Below are 16,583 nucleotides of genomic sequence, written 5' to 3'. Positions count from 1 at the left end.
TCAGGATCAATGTGGCTGGGGAATTCTGGGAGTTGGAAGTCTATGCATTTTAAAGTTGCCAAGATTGAGAAGGTCTTTTGTATACATTCTAGGGTGCTTAACTTCTTGTTCAGTATCAGTATTGCTCATCTTCTAATCATGATTCCTGCACCTTTTAATGAACAAGAGAAATTTAGTTTTAGCTTAATTCCTTTCTAGGTTTTGTTGATGCAGTGACCTATCCAGGCAAAAAGTTCGTAACAACCTTCTGGTGGGCTAGTATCTTTTCTAGCCTTGAATGGGAGACTTGTCTCCCGTGAACTCAGCGCTGGCCTTGGCCCAGGTCCACTTCTCCACAGCATGGCTAACAGTTACTTCTTTCTTTCTTTCCTTCTTCCTTCCTTCCTTCCTTCCTTCCTTCCTTCCTTCCTTCCTTCCTTCCTTCCTTCCTTCCTTCCTTCCTTCTTTCTTTCTTTCTTTCTTTCTTTCTTTCTTTCTTTCTTTCTTTCTTTCTTTCTTGCAGTTCATCTTGAAGCATGACAAGTACCGGCATCTGCGTGAGGTGGAGCGTTTCCCCAACAGCTTCAACCCCCACCTGCCAGAGACCCTGGCTCTCCTGAAGGCTCTGCTCACCCAGGTCCTCAGCAAGCACCCCCACTCCAGTTGGGTACACATCGGGGCCGATGAGGTACATAGAGGGATGGGGGGTCTGCTGCCTGGGTGGGAATCCCTCTCTCTTTGGACATGGTGTTCGTCTAATTTGGCAGAGAGAGCAGTTTACCGTTGGTTTGAGTTAGTTGCTAAAAGAATGACCCTGCAGGCATGAAAGCTGGATCCCATTTAAAGGTAATTCCCCAAGCCCGGCCTTATTTTCTGTGTTAACCTCATGCCTCAAGGTCGCATTGCCAAGATTTGATGGCCAAAAAGCCCTTTTCTGTGGCGGGTTTAAGGCCTATCTGGGGCCACAGTGGTGCCTGGGATCCTCAAGTGGGTTGAAAGCAGCCAAACCTGAATGGGTAACAGAAATGAATATGCAAAACATCCAGTATAAGCCTGAGACATTGTTGTTAGGAATTCTTGAAAATAATGTTAGTAAAGAAGATATACCGTAAATGCAGGCATATAAGACGACTTCCGCGAGCACTGAAACCGGCGCCAAAGACGGGGGTCGTCTTATACGCTGAGTCGTCTTATACGTCGGAAATACTGGTAGTTTCCGGCGTATAAGACAATGTTCTAGGAATGCGGCCCAGCTATAAAGACGGGGGTCGTCTTATACGCCGGGTCGCCTAATACGCCGGCATATACGGTATATTTATTCACTTGTGGTTACAGCGGCAAGAATTGTATTTATTTATTTATGAGACTTATATACCGCTTTAAGTGCAAGCACTCTCTAAGCAGTGTACACCAGTAAGCAATGTATATATATATTTACATTGCCCCCAACAATCTGGGTCCTCATTTTACCTACCCCGGAAGGATGGAAGGCTGAGTCAACCTTGAGCCGGTGAGATTTGAACCGCTGACCTGCTGAACACAGTCAGCTAAAGTGGCCTGCAGTTCTGCACTCTAACTGCTGCGCCACCTTTGCTCAAAATTGGAAAGCTACGGCTATACCTAGTGAGGAAGTCTTAATTCATAAAATTATGCACTGCGCAGAATTAGATAGGTTAACTAAGAGACTCAAAAATCAGGATGAAACGGGTTTTTACCAAATTTGGGATAAATTTTATAGATGGTGGGGGAAAAAAATATGGTAGTCATTGTAATGAGATAAGTTAAGATTGAGATTAGTGATGTTATTGTAAAGGTTTTTTTTTCTTATATTAGTAGTTAATTGTGAATATGAACTGTGATGTATATCAAATCTGATTTACCACGTTCAATGTTTTTAATTTTTGTTATTCAATAAAAAATATTTAAAAATAAAAAAATAAAAGAAAGCAGTCAAACCTTTCAGGACACCTCAAGGACAGCAAGACATGTCCTCGTCCTCACTGTGATAACTTTTGGGAGATAGGACAACCGTTTGTCTGAAATGGTATAGGGTTTCCTGCCTAAGCAGGGGGTTGGACTAGAAGACCTCCAAGGTCCCTTTTCCACTTCTGTTATTCTGTCCTGTTGTTCCCAGCTGTTTTCCCAGTTCAGGATCCTGAGAAGTAACTCGCTTATCTGTCTCGCCCACTAAATGGCAGATTTTCTGCCTCTCCCTTTCAGGAGATGTTTTTCTCCAGCAGCCCTTTGGGGAATTAAGCAAGTAGCAAAGCAGCACATAACGTTTTGCACCCTTCTGTGTCACACATGGGGAGGAATTTCCTTGGCCTTCTGACAGACCTTCCCTTTGCGCACACGTAGACAGGCGAGATCTGCTTTTGTCATTACAGAAGGAGATCATTCAGAACTGGGACTCTGGGAGGTTATCCTCACATTTCACAAGGGAACAAAAAGGAGGAAATTGCATGCAGGTAGTCCTCCACTTTGGACCACGATGGAGCCCCAATTTCTGTTGCTAAGCGGGACAGTTGTTAAGTGAACTTTGCCCCATTTTACGACTTTTCTTGCCACAGTTGTTAAGTGAATCGCTGCAGTTGATAAGTTAGTAACCTGGTGATTAAGTGGCTTCCCCATCGATTACGCTTGTCAGAAGGTCACAAAACAGGATCACGTGACTCCGGGTGCTGCAACTGTCATAAGTACATGCCAGTTGCCAAGCGTCTTGAGTTTTGATCCCGTGACCATGGGGGGGGGGATGCTGCAAAGGTTGTAAATGTGAGAAGCGGTTGTAAGTCACCCTTGTAACTTTGAACAGTCACTAAATAAACTATTGTAAGTTGAGGACTACCTGTATTTCTAAAAAAAAAAAAAATTCTTTTAAAAGCCTGATTCCTTCGTTATTTTATTTTATTTATTTTATTTTTGCAGCTTTAGCAATTTCGAGAACATTTGGGAGCAAAGCCATGCTTCTTTATCAGCCTGCTGTTAATAGCATTGACTGAGTTTAGTACAGAAAACTGTTAGGAAAGTCTTCCAAGTTACACTTGGACCTGCCTGTTACCAAAATTAGCCTCTGCAATGTGTTAAAACAGTGTTTCTCAACCTTGACAATTTTAAGGCATGTGGACTTCAACTCCCAGAATTCCACAGCCAGCAACGCTGGCTGTGGAATTCTGGGAGTTGAAGTCCACATGCCTTAAAATTGTCAAGGTTGAGAAACGCTGTGTTAAAAGCAGCAGTTGCGTATATCTGTGCTTCTGAGTTTCCCAGTTAATCATTCACCCAGGCATTAACAGGCATTTATTCAATGACTTGGTTAATGTTTCTGAAGAGGGAACTGAAGCAGGATGAGGCTTGGGTAGCTATGGGTGGGGTGGGGTGGGGGTCTTCAAAGAAGAAGATCTCAGGCTTCTCGATGAAGCGAGAATACACTCTGTGCAGTCACTGAGAAAAGAGTGGGGAGCTGTCCACCCCAGCATCAGCAGGAGAAGACGTCTCCTTTGCTAACCTAAAAGCCTGGCTGTGCAAGGAGGGCTTTTGAGGGACTCTTCCGCTTCCGAGTGGAGTCATTCCGCCTCTTGGTAGCCCAAGCTGGAGGGAGCATTTAACAGAATAACAGAGTCAGAAGGGACCTTGGAAGTCTTAATAATAATAATAATAATAATAATAATAATAATAATAATAATAATAGTAACAACAACAACAATAACAACAACAACAGCAACAGAATAGAAGAGAAAGAGCTGGAAAAGATAACAAAATACAAAGACCTACAAATAGAAATAGAAAGACTGTGGCAAAAGCAAACAAGGGTAGTACCAATAGTAACAGGCTCCTTGGGTGCAATCCCAAAACAACTGGAGCACCACTTGAACACTATTGGCATTGACAAATTTGCCATTAGTCAATTGCAAAAGGCAGCCTTACTAGGAACTGCTTCCATCCTGCGACGATATCTGTAATACCATCAAACATCCACATCTGCCTATCCCGGGTCCTGGGTAAGGACTCGATAGGCAGACAAAATGCCAAATCCAGTCTGAACATCTGGCTGACTGTGCTATGATCCATAATAATAATAGTAGTAGTAGTAGTAAAGTAAAGTTGGAAGCAACCTGCTCAAGCAGGAAACCCTACACCATTTCAGACAAATGGCTGCCCAGTCTCTTCTTAAAAACTTCCAGTGTTGGAGCATTCACTGCTTCTGGAGGCAGGTTGTTCCACTGGTTAATTGTTCTAACTGTCAGGAAGTCTCTCCTTAGTTCTAGGTTGCTTCTCTCCTTGATGAGTTTCCATCCGTTGCTTCTTGTCCTGCCTTCAGGCGCCTTGGAAAATAGCTTGACTCTCTCTTCTTTGGGGCAGCCCCTGAGATACTGGAAGACTGCTCTCATGTCCCCCTTCATCCTTCTCTTCATTAAACTAGACATATCCAATTCCAGCAGCCTTTCCTTATATGTGTTAGCCTCCAGTCCCTAATCATCTTTGTTGCTCTTCTCTGTACTCTTTCTAGAGTCTCAACATCTTTTTTACATCGTGGTGACCAAAACTGGATGCAGTATTCCAGGTGTGGCCTTACCAAGGCCTTGTAAAGTGGTATTAACACTTCATGTGATCTTCATTCTATCCCTCTGTTAATGCAGCCTAGCACAGTGTTGGCCTTTTTGGCAGCTGCAGCACACGGCTGGCTCATATTTAGGTGATTGTCCACTAGGACTCCGAGGTCCCTCTCACAGTTACCACTATTGAGCAAGGTCTTCTAGTCCAACCCCCTGCAAAAGCAGGAGTCCCTCTACCATTCCAGACAAGTGACTGTCCAATCTCTTCTTGAAAGCCTCCAGTAATGGAGCACCCATCACTTCTGGAGGCAAGCCCTTCCACTGGGTTGTCACTGTTAAGAAATTTCTCCTCAGTTCTAGGTTGCGTCTCTCCTAGATCTGAGAACTTCTGTCTGGAACAGCCCCATCTTTGTCAGGTGCAGGAGGAACCCCTCCGCCTTTCAACCCGCCTCAAAACGAGGGATTAGGATGATTGCTCCAGCCACGGTGAAGGGGCAGAGTCTGCTGGGAAAGGAGCCCCCGCTCCCCGCATTGCTCAGGCACTTCTTTGGCCCTGCAGGTCTTCCACTTAGGTGAAGGGGCGGATTCAAAGAACTGGATGAGCCACAACGGGGGCGACACGGGCAAGATGTACTTGAACCACATCCGGGAGGTGGTGCACTTCATCGCCAGCCAGCCGTGGGGGCTGCAGGTGCTGCTCTGGGACGACATGCTGCGGAAGGTTGGCATCGCAGCCATCCAAGGTCAGTGCCATCCGCCGGGACCTTCCTGGGCTGTCGCTGGGGTTAGCCCGCCTGATCTTGCAGTGGTTTTCCTTGGAACTGTTCCTGCACACCTGGATGGTGGTGAGGTCCATGGCTCTGATTGGTTGAGCTGCCCTTACGTCACGGAGGGAGGCTGGGCAAGCAAAAAAATTGGGGAGGCTGGGCGGAGCTGGTCATAGAGAAGAGCGGGAGAGACAGGCCAACATGTGCACCAAGCAGCTCAGGAGATGGGGTGGGCAGAAGAGAGACCCCCCACTGCCAAAAGAAGGTCCAGAGAAGTTGACCCCTTGATATGAAACCACCCAGCCGATTCTGGGCTGCAGGGCCTTCATTCTTCATTCAGGGTTATGGACTGGCAGAAGCCGCCTATGTATCTCATCCCAGAACTGATGTCTTTCAGATTCCGGCATTGCCAAACACGCGTCTCCCGTGCTGTGGTTTTACGCGCCAGACTTTGACACGCAGCAAATAGGTTGGCTTCCCATCTTTTCTTTTCACCTCTTTGCAGGGCATGCAGGGAGGTTAAAGCCGCTAATGTTTCTTGAAAGGACTCCTGGCTTTCTTTGAATGCCCAGTTGGCACACAGGGAGGCGTCCCCTAACTTTAATCCCTCCCAGCCACGTTCCTGGGCGCTTGGCGTGCCCGAGAAAGGGAGGCTCTGGATGTTGCTTTGCACAGGACCCCACAGGCTCCACCTCAAAAACGAGGGCACCTCTTCAATTCTGAGCAGCCTGCAGCCCAGGGCTGGCCTTGAGCACGGGCGATCCTCTCTCTCTCTCTCACTCCTTACTCTAGGAAGGTACATTGAAAAGTACGCCGAGTGCGGCTTTCCAACCATCTGGTTTGCAAGCGCCTTCAAAGGCACCACGGGCCCCGCCCAGGCCTGGACCCCCTTAAACACTCACCTGCAGAACCATCTGCGATGGCTGAAAGTCATGAAGGTCACGGAGAAGATGTCCTCCATCCATTTCCAGGGCATCGTACTCACCGGCTGGCAAAGGCAAGTGGGGGGGGGAGTGTCTGTTTGGCCCCCCCCAGGAACCGCAGCCCTCCGTCAGCTGCACCCGCGGGAGAAGAAGGGCCCAGCCTGGCTTCAAGGCTCCTCCACAGACAGCAGTGCCCTCTGCCAAGGCTTTAGGCGGGTGGGGTTTCCTTTGGGCTTCGCCAGTGGAAGGCTGGCAGAGGCAGAACCGCCCCCCCCCAGCCTTGTTTAGCTCTCCAGGGAGGACTGGAGTCACAGGGGGTCCAGATGCTGAGCTCAGGTGTGCCTTGTGCCATTGCCCTCCGAAAAGAAATGCCCAGACATAGCACCGCCTCTTGCCCCTGAGATCCCCCCACCCAAAAGAAAAAAGAGGCTCTCTGCAGCCTGGGGTTTGTTCTCTTCCCCCCCCCTTCCAGTTCTTGCCTTTTGCATTGCCAGCGAGGAGAAGGAGATCTACTGCCCGGATAGGCAAAAATGGGGGGATCCAGTGGGTCACAAAGAGAGCAATCCCTTTCCTGTTTCCTCTGTGCAGGTACGACCACTACTCTGCTTTGTGTGAGCTGCTACCTGTCGGGATCCCCTCGCTGGCCGTGTGCTTGCAGACCCTGGTGAATGGTGAGGGGGGGAGCTTGGGCATTGGTGGGGAGGGGGAAGGTGGGCAGGAGTCATGGACCATTTCCAAGTTGCGGTGGAGGCGATGCAACTATTGGATTGTGGGGAGGGGTCCACACACCTTTTGTTAGGGCAACCTCTCTCCGATTGGCAGGACTTTGGTGCCCCCAAGTGGTGCATTGAAGAACAGCTGCCTCCTCCACGGATGCCAGACCCTCCTCTCTCGGGTGGTCGTGGCAAGTCCGCCCCCCCCCAGCTGCCCCCCCCCCAAAAACCCTGCCAGAAGGGGGGCTGGAGCCCCCCCTCCCTCGTGGGGAAAGAGATGCAGTGCTTGCGTCTTAGAAAAAGCTTTTCCTAAATTCTGTTTGATTGGGAGAAATTTTCCTTCTCCTCGTACTTGCGGGATTGTTTAAATTATTTCATTACAAGCGCATGAGGAGTTAAAAACTATATATTTTTTGGGGGGTGATACATAATTAATTTCCAGACTCTGCCTCAGGAAGGATAGGCAGGGCCGCTGGACGGCTCTGAAGCGATTAAAACAGATCAAATGACTGGCTTGCCTCATCCCAAGAAGCCAGCATGCCTGGTTTGAGCCAGGCTAGCCTGGTACATGAACTTAGCCAGGCTGGTTTGTAAAATCCGGTTTCTGGCAGGTGGGTAGACAGGCATTCCTGGGTGTGAGCAGGGCTGGGTTTTCTACACATTTATTGTGTCAGGGTGCTTGAGGGACGAAGGGGCTCCCTTAGCCAGATGTTCAGGAAAACTGACCATGTCCTCAGCTATGCCCATCACAGCTCTCGGGCTCAAAATTGCCCAGCCTGGTTCCTGCCACTCCCGGCAGTGTTAACTCTCAGTCAAGGTTAGCTCCACACAGGCAGGTTGTGGTCTTGTGCAACGTCTAATCCGGGTCGGGGATTACAGAGGCATAAATTAAAGAGCTGGCTGAACAACTGGCGGAAGAGGGCTGTCTTTGTGAAGCAGGGCAAGGAGGATGATATGGAGGGCAGGGACTTGGCCGCAACTGGACCAGTCAGGAGTCAAAAAAAAATCCCAGGCTCATTGGGGGTGGCGCACCCGAAAGGCACTTGTTGCTGTTGCAAGCCCCTTTCCAGGGCTCTGATGCCCATGTGCCTGGTGTGGCCCCCCCCCCCACCTCCCAGAAGTGATCTGGTCAGTTGGATGAACAAAAGTCCAGGCAAGAGGCAGACCCTCCACTGCAGCCCCCAATTCTTCTTTGAAGAGAGAGGAGGCTTCATTTCCGCCCTGGGGATGGATCTGGGCCAAAGTGCCTTGTGGGCAGCACAAGGGCCTCCCCCCCCCAACCTGGCACTCTTCCAAAGCCCCTTAAGTCACAAACCGCAAAGGCCGTTTACAGCGGACTCTCTCCTCTATGCCCGTGTCTTCCCTGGGGCGGCCTTGCCACCCACCACTAAGCCAGGGCATCCCCCCCCGGCTTCCGTGCCGCTTTGAGCAGCCAGATCAAGGGCAGATTACAGGCAGTCCTCAACTTAGGGCCACAACTGAGGCCCAAATTTCTGTTGTTAAGCGAGACAGATGTTAAGTGACCTTTGCCCCATTTTACGACCTATCTTGCCACAGTTGTTAAGCGAATCACTGCAGGCTAAGTGAATCTGGATCCCACATTGACTTTGCTGGTCAGAAGGTCGCCAAAGGTCACATAACCCTAGGACAGTGCATCCATCATAAATACGAGGCCAAGCATCTGGATTTGAGCCGAGGTGGCGCAGCAGTTAGGGTGCAGTACTGCAGGCCACTTTATCTGACTGTGTTCAGCAGGTCAGCGGTTCAAATCTCACCGGCTCAAGGTTGACTCAGCCTTCCATCCTTCCGGGGTCGGTAAAATGAGGACCCAGATTGTTGGGGGCAATGTAAATATATATATATATATATACATTGCTTACTGGTGTACACCGCTTAGAGAGTGCTTGCACTTAAAAGCGGTATATAAGTCTCATGAATAAATAAATAAATAAATAAATAAATAAATAAATTTCGATCACGTGATCCTGGGGATGCTGCGAAGGTCATAAATGTGAAAAACGGTCATAAGGAACTTTTTTCAGTGCCGCTGTAACTTTGAATTATCACTAAATGAACAGTGGTAAGTCCGAGAACGACCTGTACCCATGTTATGTGCAGACAAGTCCGTGTTTACGGACAGCACAGCTGTTTTCTCTGGGTTACCTTGCTGCGGCTCCACACACCGGTCAGCCACGTCTCCCCCAGGCCAGGCAGGCAGTGGAGCAGAGCCCTTCCCTCACCGGCCCCCTTCCCCCTCCTTCTGTCCCCCAGGAGGCTTCACTGAGGCTGCCAAAAAGAAAGTCCTGGCCATGCTTGGCTTCCAGAACCTGCACCTGGAAAAGAGCACCTGGTGCGTATACACAAGGGGTGGAGGTGGGGAGGGCTTTGCTCTGTCCAGGCCGGAGGCTAATTACGGGGGTCTGCCTTTAAGTCGGCCGTTCCTAGCCCAAGGGTACTCCAAAGCTCATCACCCCTGGCCAGGGGAGCCCATGATGGGCTAGCAAAGGCTGGGCTAAGAGCCCGGGCAGGGGCGCCTGGGTCTTTCTCCACTTTCTGGACCGGAGGAAATGGAAGGCAGCCACTTGCATCCCAGAGTTGCTGCTGAAAATCTCCTTGTGTCTTCCCAGCGAAGGAACTGGGGCATTTCCGGGCTCCGATATCTACCGCATGGTCGAGCAAGTGGACGGCCAGCTGAAGGACTCAGTCACCAAAGTCTTGGAGGAGGAAAGGTGGGTGCCTGCCGTGGCAGAAGGGCCCCTGGTGCCCCACAGCATTGGCTTGGCCAGGAGGTGGGCCGGGCCCCAGGTTCCCCTTGTCTCCCCCCCGCTTGCCCCGTTCCAAGGCTGAACTCCCCCCCCCACTCTGGATCTTGGTTTGGAGCTTCTCAAGGTCAGAGAGAAGTTGGGGGTTCTGCCCCCCCCCAGCAGAGATTTTTTATCCAAAGTTCTTAAAAGGAACCTTGCTCCCATTTGGCTGGACCTCCTGCTCTGTTCACAGCTGGTCCCCGACTTACGACTACAATTGAACCCCAAATTTCTGTGGCGAAGCCAGATAGTTGTTAAGTGAATTTTGCCCCATTTTAAGACCTTTCTTAAAGGTCTTAAAGTGGTTAGGTTGTTAAGCGAATCGCTGCAGTTGCTACGTTGGTAACATGATTGTTAAGTGAATCCGGTTTCCCCATTGACTCTGCGTGTCAGAAGGCCGCCAAAGGGGGCTTGGCAAAGGTCACACATCCCAAAGGCGACTGGACTTTCTTGGTTTTTTCCTTGAAAACCTTTCACTTCTCATCCAAGAAGCTTCTTCAATTCTTGTAAGGAACCACTTCAATCCACATCTTAAGAAAGCAGAACTCTTGGAAACAGTCTCTTCCAACAGGAACTTTTATTAAGAGAAATTGATAGTAGGCATAATAGACAGGATCTGAGGGGTTCCCTCACAAATCAATGTTTTAAAGTGTCCTTAAGCAGCCCCCCACCCCACCCCACAGTTCTTCCAGGCGATTCAAACCAGCAGATTTCTAGGTGTTAAACCCAGGAAAGATAACATCAATCCGGCTCCGTTGTACACGATCATGCAACAGCCCCTCACCCCTTATTTTGATGACAGATAAATAAACCAGATCCCTGAGGCTGCATCTTTTCAACCCCCCCTTGTCATAGCTGCCCGGTGAGGAGGAGAAGGCATAGGATAAGAGGCAAATGGTTACATTGTAATGGTTAGCAGAGGCGAATAAACAAAAGGTGACTTTGTAGTGAATAGAGGAAGTGAGAGTAATAAAATCCCCCTCCCCCTTGGGAGTATGGCAGGACCCAGGAAAGGGTAAGAATTGGTTTTAGATCAGAGGAGATAGATAGAAAGGAAATACAACTGGATCCTGACAGTTCTTCAGAACTGGCTGGGGAATTCTGGGAGTTGAAGTTCATCCAACTTAATGTGGCCAAGATTGAGAAACACTGGACTAGTCTGTTTAAACTGTGTGTGTGTGTGTGTGTGTGTGTGTGTGTGTGTGTGTGTGTGTAAGTTATTGTTGCAAGCAGCTAAGGGATGGGTGGCAGGGACAGAGACAGAGCCATAACCTTTTAAGGCTAGGGTTAAGAGCAGTGGCGGGATTCAAATAGGTGAACCACTGGTTCTCTGCATGGATGCCGCTTCCGGAAGTCTGGGCCTGGGCAACAAAAAAGTAGCTACCGGTTCAGCGGAACTGGTGCGAACTGGCTGAATCCCACCATTGGTTAAGAGCCGTGGTGGCGCAGTGGTTAGAATGCAGTATTGCAGGCAAACTCTGCGCACTGCCAGGAGTTCGATCCTGACCGGCTCAAGGTTGAGCCTTCCATCCTTCCGAAGTTGTTAAACTGAGAACCCAGATTGTTGTGGGTAAGATGCTAACATTGTAAAACCGCCTAGTGAGTGCTGTAAAGCACTACGAAGCAGTATATAAATCTAAGTGCTATTGCTATAATTATATGGCTGCTGTCCAGTTCCAGGGACTCTTTCAAGTCTCTCCTTGTCTCACCTGCTAGGATTTCGTCCAAGCTTCACCGAATATTTCTCTCTCTCTAATAATGCAGCTCCATCAAGGGATGGTTCAGCCCGTATCACCGCAAGCATCAGTTCGGCAACCCACGAAACATGGAAAGCTTCGGCAGCAAAGTGCTCAAGTGAGTGGACAGCTGAGTAGCTGGATCCCAGAGGGGGTAGGATCCCAGCCCAGTTCTTCTCTCTCCCCATATTGGTGTAAAAGGCACAGATCTTTCCCTTTATTGGAACTTCCTTATCAAATTCAGTTCGTTTTCAAGAGAAATTGCATCTTCCAAGAGATGGTCCACAAATGGCTGCAAAGAGAAAGGAAGGCAAATATATTGGAAGATATTTTTTTTTTTAAAAAAACACAATCTGTCACTGTAGGACAGTGTTTCCCAAACTTGACAATTTTAAGGCATGTGGACTTCAACTCCCAGAATTCCACAGCAACGCTGGCTGTGGAATTCTGGGAGTTGAAGTCCTCATGCCTTAAAATTGTCAAGTTTGGGAAACACTGCTGTAGGAGAATATGTAGAATGCTTAGAACATGCTTGGCTGGGGAATCCTGGAAGTCCACAAGTCTTAAAGCTGCCAAGGATGGAGAATCCAGCTCTAAGAGGTCAAGGGGCCCTTAATGGCGCAGGTGCCCCCTGCCTCCCTCCCTCCCAGCCTCAGACAGGTATCCTGCTCTTTCCCCCCCAGAGTCCATGAAGACTGGGAGAACACGATCCAGACTCTGCGCTCGCACCTGGAGAGCATCTACTTCCCTGACACCGTGGAGGAATGGATGGAGGAGAACGTCAACCCTCACATGGACCGCCTACGCGAGTTTGTCCGGGACTTCAAGGAAGTCATCCGCCTGAATGCCCGGCCAAAGACCCTCTAGGGAAGGGCCCCCTCCCAGGCACAAAGAGGGGGCCCATTCGTGGTTCAGTCCAACTTGGTTTTTCAAACTTGAGAGAACTTGAGGCTTCCAGGACAGGGTGGAGTGCCTCTTCTTGTGCTTGGCCACCAATATCTATTTCCAGCCAGTCTTGATGGATTTCTCCCAGGTTGGCACCTCCCCACTGGAGAAAGTGAATCTGTGGACCCATTTGGAGGGTGGGGGAGTAGAAATTCTGGTGGTGGGCTTTCCGGATGGAAGAGTTTTTGACCCTGATTTCCACTCCTTTCTATTTCTTCCTTTTCAATGTGGTTTAGTGCTCCCGGGACTGGCACTGTTGGTGACCGGCCTTCACCCCAGTGCTGCTCCTGGGCAGAGAAAGTGCCAGAGGGATGTGGGGAACGACCGCCCTGTTCTGACGGAGACGGAGGTGGGGGCATTGCTGAACGATGTTCGGTTTTCATCTTTCCAGCACCGTCCTTCAAAAATCCCTCCTCTTATCTGAAAACTGGTAGATTAACTTTTTCCCCGCTGAGACTTGAAATCCATTCTCATCTTTCATCGGTCACAAGGTTCTTCGTTTTGCTGGGAGGGAAAAAAAAAGACAGTTTTTGCTCAGCTGTAGTCAGAGTAGTGCAGTGGTAGCATCTTGGAACGGAGGCAACAAATTGGGGGGGGGGTGGAGAGGGAGACTTTGAACCTTCCTTCAGAGTCAGCAGACCAGGCCAAAGACTTGTTCCTTGGTGGTAACCAAGTTCTCCAGAACGTGAGATCAAGGACGCAGCCCTGGGGAGGGGGCAAAACATCCATGCCATGTCTGGCTGCTGCCCCCCCCACCCTGTCGGGCAGCTCCCGGGCTCTCTTGCCCCTTTTTCAGAATTCGGCTTGCCAAAGGCCCAAAGCTGCCTTGCAAGCCTCTGGCTAAAATCTTCCTGTCGTTGTTGACTCTGAATTTGCTTTCTCAGGGAGTGCGTAAAAGGACTTCCCATTTGCCACCCAGCCTAGTGTCTTGGTCAGATCCTTCCCCTTGTCCCTAGGGAGGGGGAGGAAGGGGTTGGAGAGAAATGGGAATTGCAAAGGCTATGTTCCCCCCACCACACTCTGTCACCCAGTCTTCCTGCCAAAGGGGGGGGGGGTTCCTGTGTCTCCTGCTTGCAGCTGCCTGTCCCAGGGTATTTATTGCTGGCTCAGTTGGTTCCTGGGCAGCCCAAGTGATGGGCAGGCGTGTAACCGAGCTCCCCTGCAAAGTGCCAGGTGGAGGCGGGTGGGCATTTTGAAAAGGCAGGTGAGAAAGCAGCCAGGGAAGCGGCGTCTGGCCACCTTCAAGGGAGGGAATGCAGCAGCTGCCTGGCGGAGGTGAGTGGAGCTAACAGGTAGCCGGGGCAGGTAGGAAATCCCCGCTGGTCCCCGAATCCCGCCATGCTTCTCTTTGCTGCTGTGTAGCTCAGGGCAGGGAGTGGGATGGGCACAAAGGAGGTGCTCTGCTAAGCCTGTGGCTGTTCTCGTAATCCCGTCTCGGCTGGGGGTCAGAGTCGGTGTGCAACTGGCCCAGAGCTGCTGTTTGGAGCCTTCTGCGCGCGGCACCTAAGTCCTTGGCTCCTGTAATTGTGGGGCTGACCCAGAGAGGCGAGGCGTGGATCCCCTTGGCTGCTTTCCCCAAGGGAGGGGGGATCTGGGCTTCCCAGGTGGTCTCTGCCAAGGAAAGCAGAAGGAGCTGGCTGCCCATTTCCCCCTTCTGTGGTTCCCTTCCCACCAGGAGAGGCACTCGGGGTGCCAACGGATCTGTTTTATAAGGCAGACTCGGCGTTAGTTGCTGTCTTGAAGAGTTAATTGTGCAGGAGAGTTGCTTCTGTGGTACCAAGGACAATAAAGTATTTTTTATAAGGATGGGCTCCTCTGTTGGCAAAAGCCACTGAAGTCGGCAGGAGAGGAGTTGCAGGACCTGCGGTGACCACCCAGCTCCTGGTTCAAATGAGGGAGGAGTTCTTGAGGAGGGGTTGTGCAGAGCTTCAGAGTGACTTCTTGAGAAACTGCGCTATGCTAATGTCAAAACACGGCATTAAAAGGATTTTAGGTTTTTAGAAAAAGCTACACAACCATCGAGATCAATCACGGGGGGGAGCACCTTATTATTCAGAGACTAATCGTGAAAAAGTTGCACAGCTACACACATCGACCTATCAGGAACAAAATACGTAAACCAGCCAGGTAAGCTCACAGACTTTGCAAAGCCGTGTTGTGTGAGCTCAGCTCTTGTGGTTATGCAAACTCAACCAGTTGTGGTTTAATAACGAAACGTGGCTCAGCAAATTTTCTAAACCAAGGAATTAGGTGTCTATCTAGAACTCAGCTATTCGAAGTCAGTGCTGAAAGTTCATTTTTTTGTAGCTAATAAGCAGGTTCCTCCAAATCCACCCCACCTCAAGAATGCAGAAATATTGGTGGGGGGGTGGCTGTGTTTGGTTTCCATCCTGGCAGGGCCTGGAGGGTTCAAATTAGGTGCTTCTGAGGTTTCCTGCTTAGCAGCTGACTTTCTGATAAGGACCCCATCTGGGTCCAGAAACAATATCCGTTTCAGCCTTGCTGTTGCCGCTGCGGTTTGCTGATCGGGGGCAGCCGATTGACACAGAGTTGTGTGTCTGGTCCTGTGGCTGTTTTCAGCTCCTGGGATCAACTTGAATGGAGAAAATGTTCACTAGCAAAATGAGGCCAGAAGCCCTTTTATGAAGGTGGATGGCCCTTCCCGAGTTTTGAGCTTCCCCGAAGCATCCATCATTTTTATTTTAATGCCTCTACGCTGCAGATTAAGCCTGGGGAAAGACCCAGAGGCCTGGGCCGTGTCTGCGATTCCAAAAGTCAGAATTATGTGGTGGTTTCCGTGCACCCCCCCCCCCAGGAGCAGAGGTTGGCCTTGAAAGAAGCAGGAGAAGAGAAGCGCCTTTGAAAACACCAAGAAAACAAACCTATGAATCATTGATCAAATCGACCCAGATTCTCACTCAAGGCACAAATGACGGAGCTCAAGTTCTCATATTGAAACATATTCTGTGCAAGCCTGGCTCCCTTGAGAAATCTCTGAAGTTGGGAAGAGTGGAAGAAAAGAAGAGGAGGATCAGCAGGAAGGTGGATAGATTCAATTACAACTGCAATTAATTCACTGGGATACCTAAAAGTTCAGGTCCAGGTCAGATCAGCCGGTTCCTGAGAATGATGGCTTCTGCAGTTCTAAGAGTTAGCATCAGCTTCAGACACCTAGTTAATCTGTCAAGGTTCCATTCCATTTCCATTCCAGGTAAAAATACTTAAGGCTGGTATTCACAGAATGATGTGAATAAAAAGGAATCGTGTTTAAATGCAGGTAAAGGTGAGCTTCTGCCCAAGAAGTTACTTTAAATCAGTGGTTCTCAACCTGTGGGTCGGGACCCCATTTGGGCTCGAACGACCATTTCACGGGGGTCGCCAAACAACGCAGTCCGCCATTTTTTCCCCCCTTTTCCTTTGCTGTGCTCCTCCCTTTTATTCTATTGGCTTTTGAAAGCCAATAGAATAGACTCTCTTGAATAGAGTCTAATTCTATTGGCTTTCAAAAGCCAATAGGAATTGCCCAGGCTGTCTCTGCCCTGCTGAGCCGGCCAAAAGTCCCATTCTGCCAACGGTGCTGCACCAGTTGAGTAGTCCTCGACTTACGACCAGTTGAGTAGTCCTCGACTTACGACCGGTTGGGGGTCACAGCATTAAAAAGGTTGAGAACCACTGCTTTAAAACATTTAAACATAATTGAAAACTGGATAAAAATTAAGTTTTGGAGTGTGTGCATTTCTATTATAGGTGGTGGGAGTCATTGGCAGTGCAGGGAACTTCAAGGGACCTTCGCATGTCACCATGATCCAAAAAAGTTGTTGAGACTTTGGAAAGGGTGCAGAGAAGAGCAACAGAGATGATTAGGGGACTGGAGGCTAAAACATACGAAGAACACTGGCAGGAATTTGGTCTGTCTAGTCTAATGAAAAGAAGGATTAGGGGTGATATGATAGCAGTCTTTCCACATTTGAGGGGCTGTCATAGAGGAAGGGGTCAACCTATTCTCTAAAGCACCTGAAGGCAGAACAAGAAGTAACAGATGGAAACTTATCAAAGAGAGAAGTAAGCTAGAAATAAGGAGAAACTACCTGACAGTGAGAACAATCGAACAGTGGAACAACTTCCCTCCAGAAGTTGTGGGTGCTCCATCACTGGAGGTTTTT

At 49.5% G+C, this 16,583-nt stretch overlaps 1 protein-coding gene across 4 annotated transcripts in view; it reads left to right on the top strand.

Annotated features, from left to right (window-relative positions):
- Nucleotides 1-14,226, top strand: part of LOC120310853 (hexosaminidase D-like) — a 39,328-nt gene extending 25,102 nt beyond the window's left edge. For all 4 annotated transcript variants that reach the window (XM_039349724.1, XM_039349722.1, XM_039349723.1 and 1 more), the window contains exons 6-14: nt 503-667; nt 5,092-5,275; nt 5,697-5,768; nt 6,092-6,296; nt 6,811-6,893; nt 9,207-9,285; nt 9,563-9,664; nt 11,504-11,593; nt 12,159-14,226. In XM_039349724.1, the coding sequence (XP_039205658.1) occupies nt 503-667; nt 5,092-5,275; nt 5,697-5,768; nt 6,092-6,296; nt 6,811-6,893; nt 9,207-9,285; nt 9,563-9,664; nt 11,504-11,593; nt 12,159-12,342 (1,164 nt within the window). In that variant the 3' untranslated portion in view covers nt 12,343-14,226. The remainder of the gene's footprint in view (nt 1-502; nt 668-5,091; nt 5,276-5,696; nt 5,769-6,091; nt 6,297-6,810; nt 6,894-9,206; nt 9,286-9,562; nt 9,665-11,503; nt 11,594-12,158) is intronic.
- Nucleotides 14,227-16,583: the final 2,357 nt, after the last annotated feature.

This window comes from Crotalus tigris, unplaced genomic scaffold, assembly GCF_016545835.1.
Source record: "Crotalus tigris isolate CLP2741 ecotype Arizona unplaced genomic scaffold, ASM1654583v1 scf7180000018301.7375997, whole genome shotgun sequence".
Classification (NCBI taxonomy): domain Eukaryota; kingdom Metazoa; phylum Chordata; class Lepidosauria; order Squamata; family Viperidae; genus Crotalus; species Crotalus tigris.
Note: the sequence above shows the minus strand (reverse complement) of the source record. Positions and strands in the feature narration are given on the sequence as shown.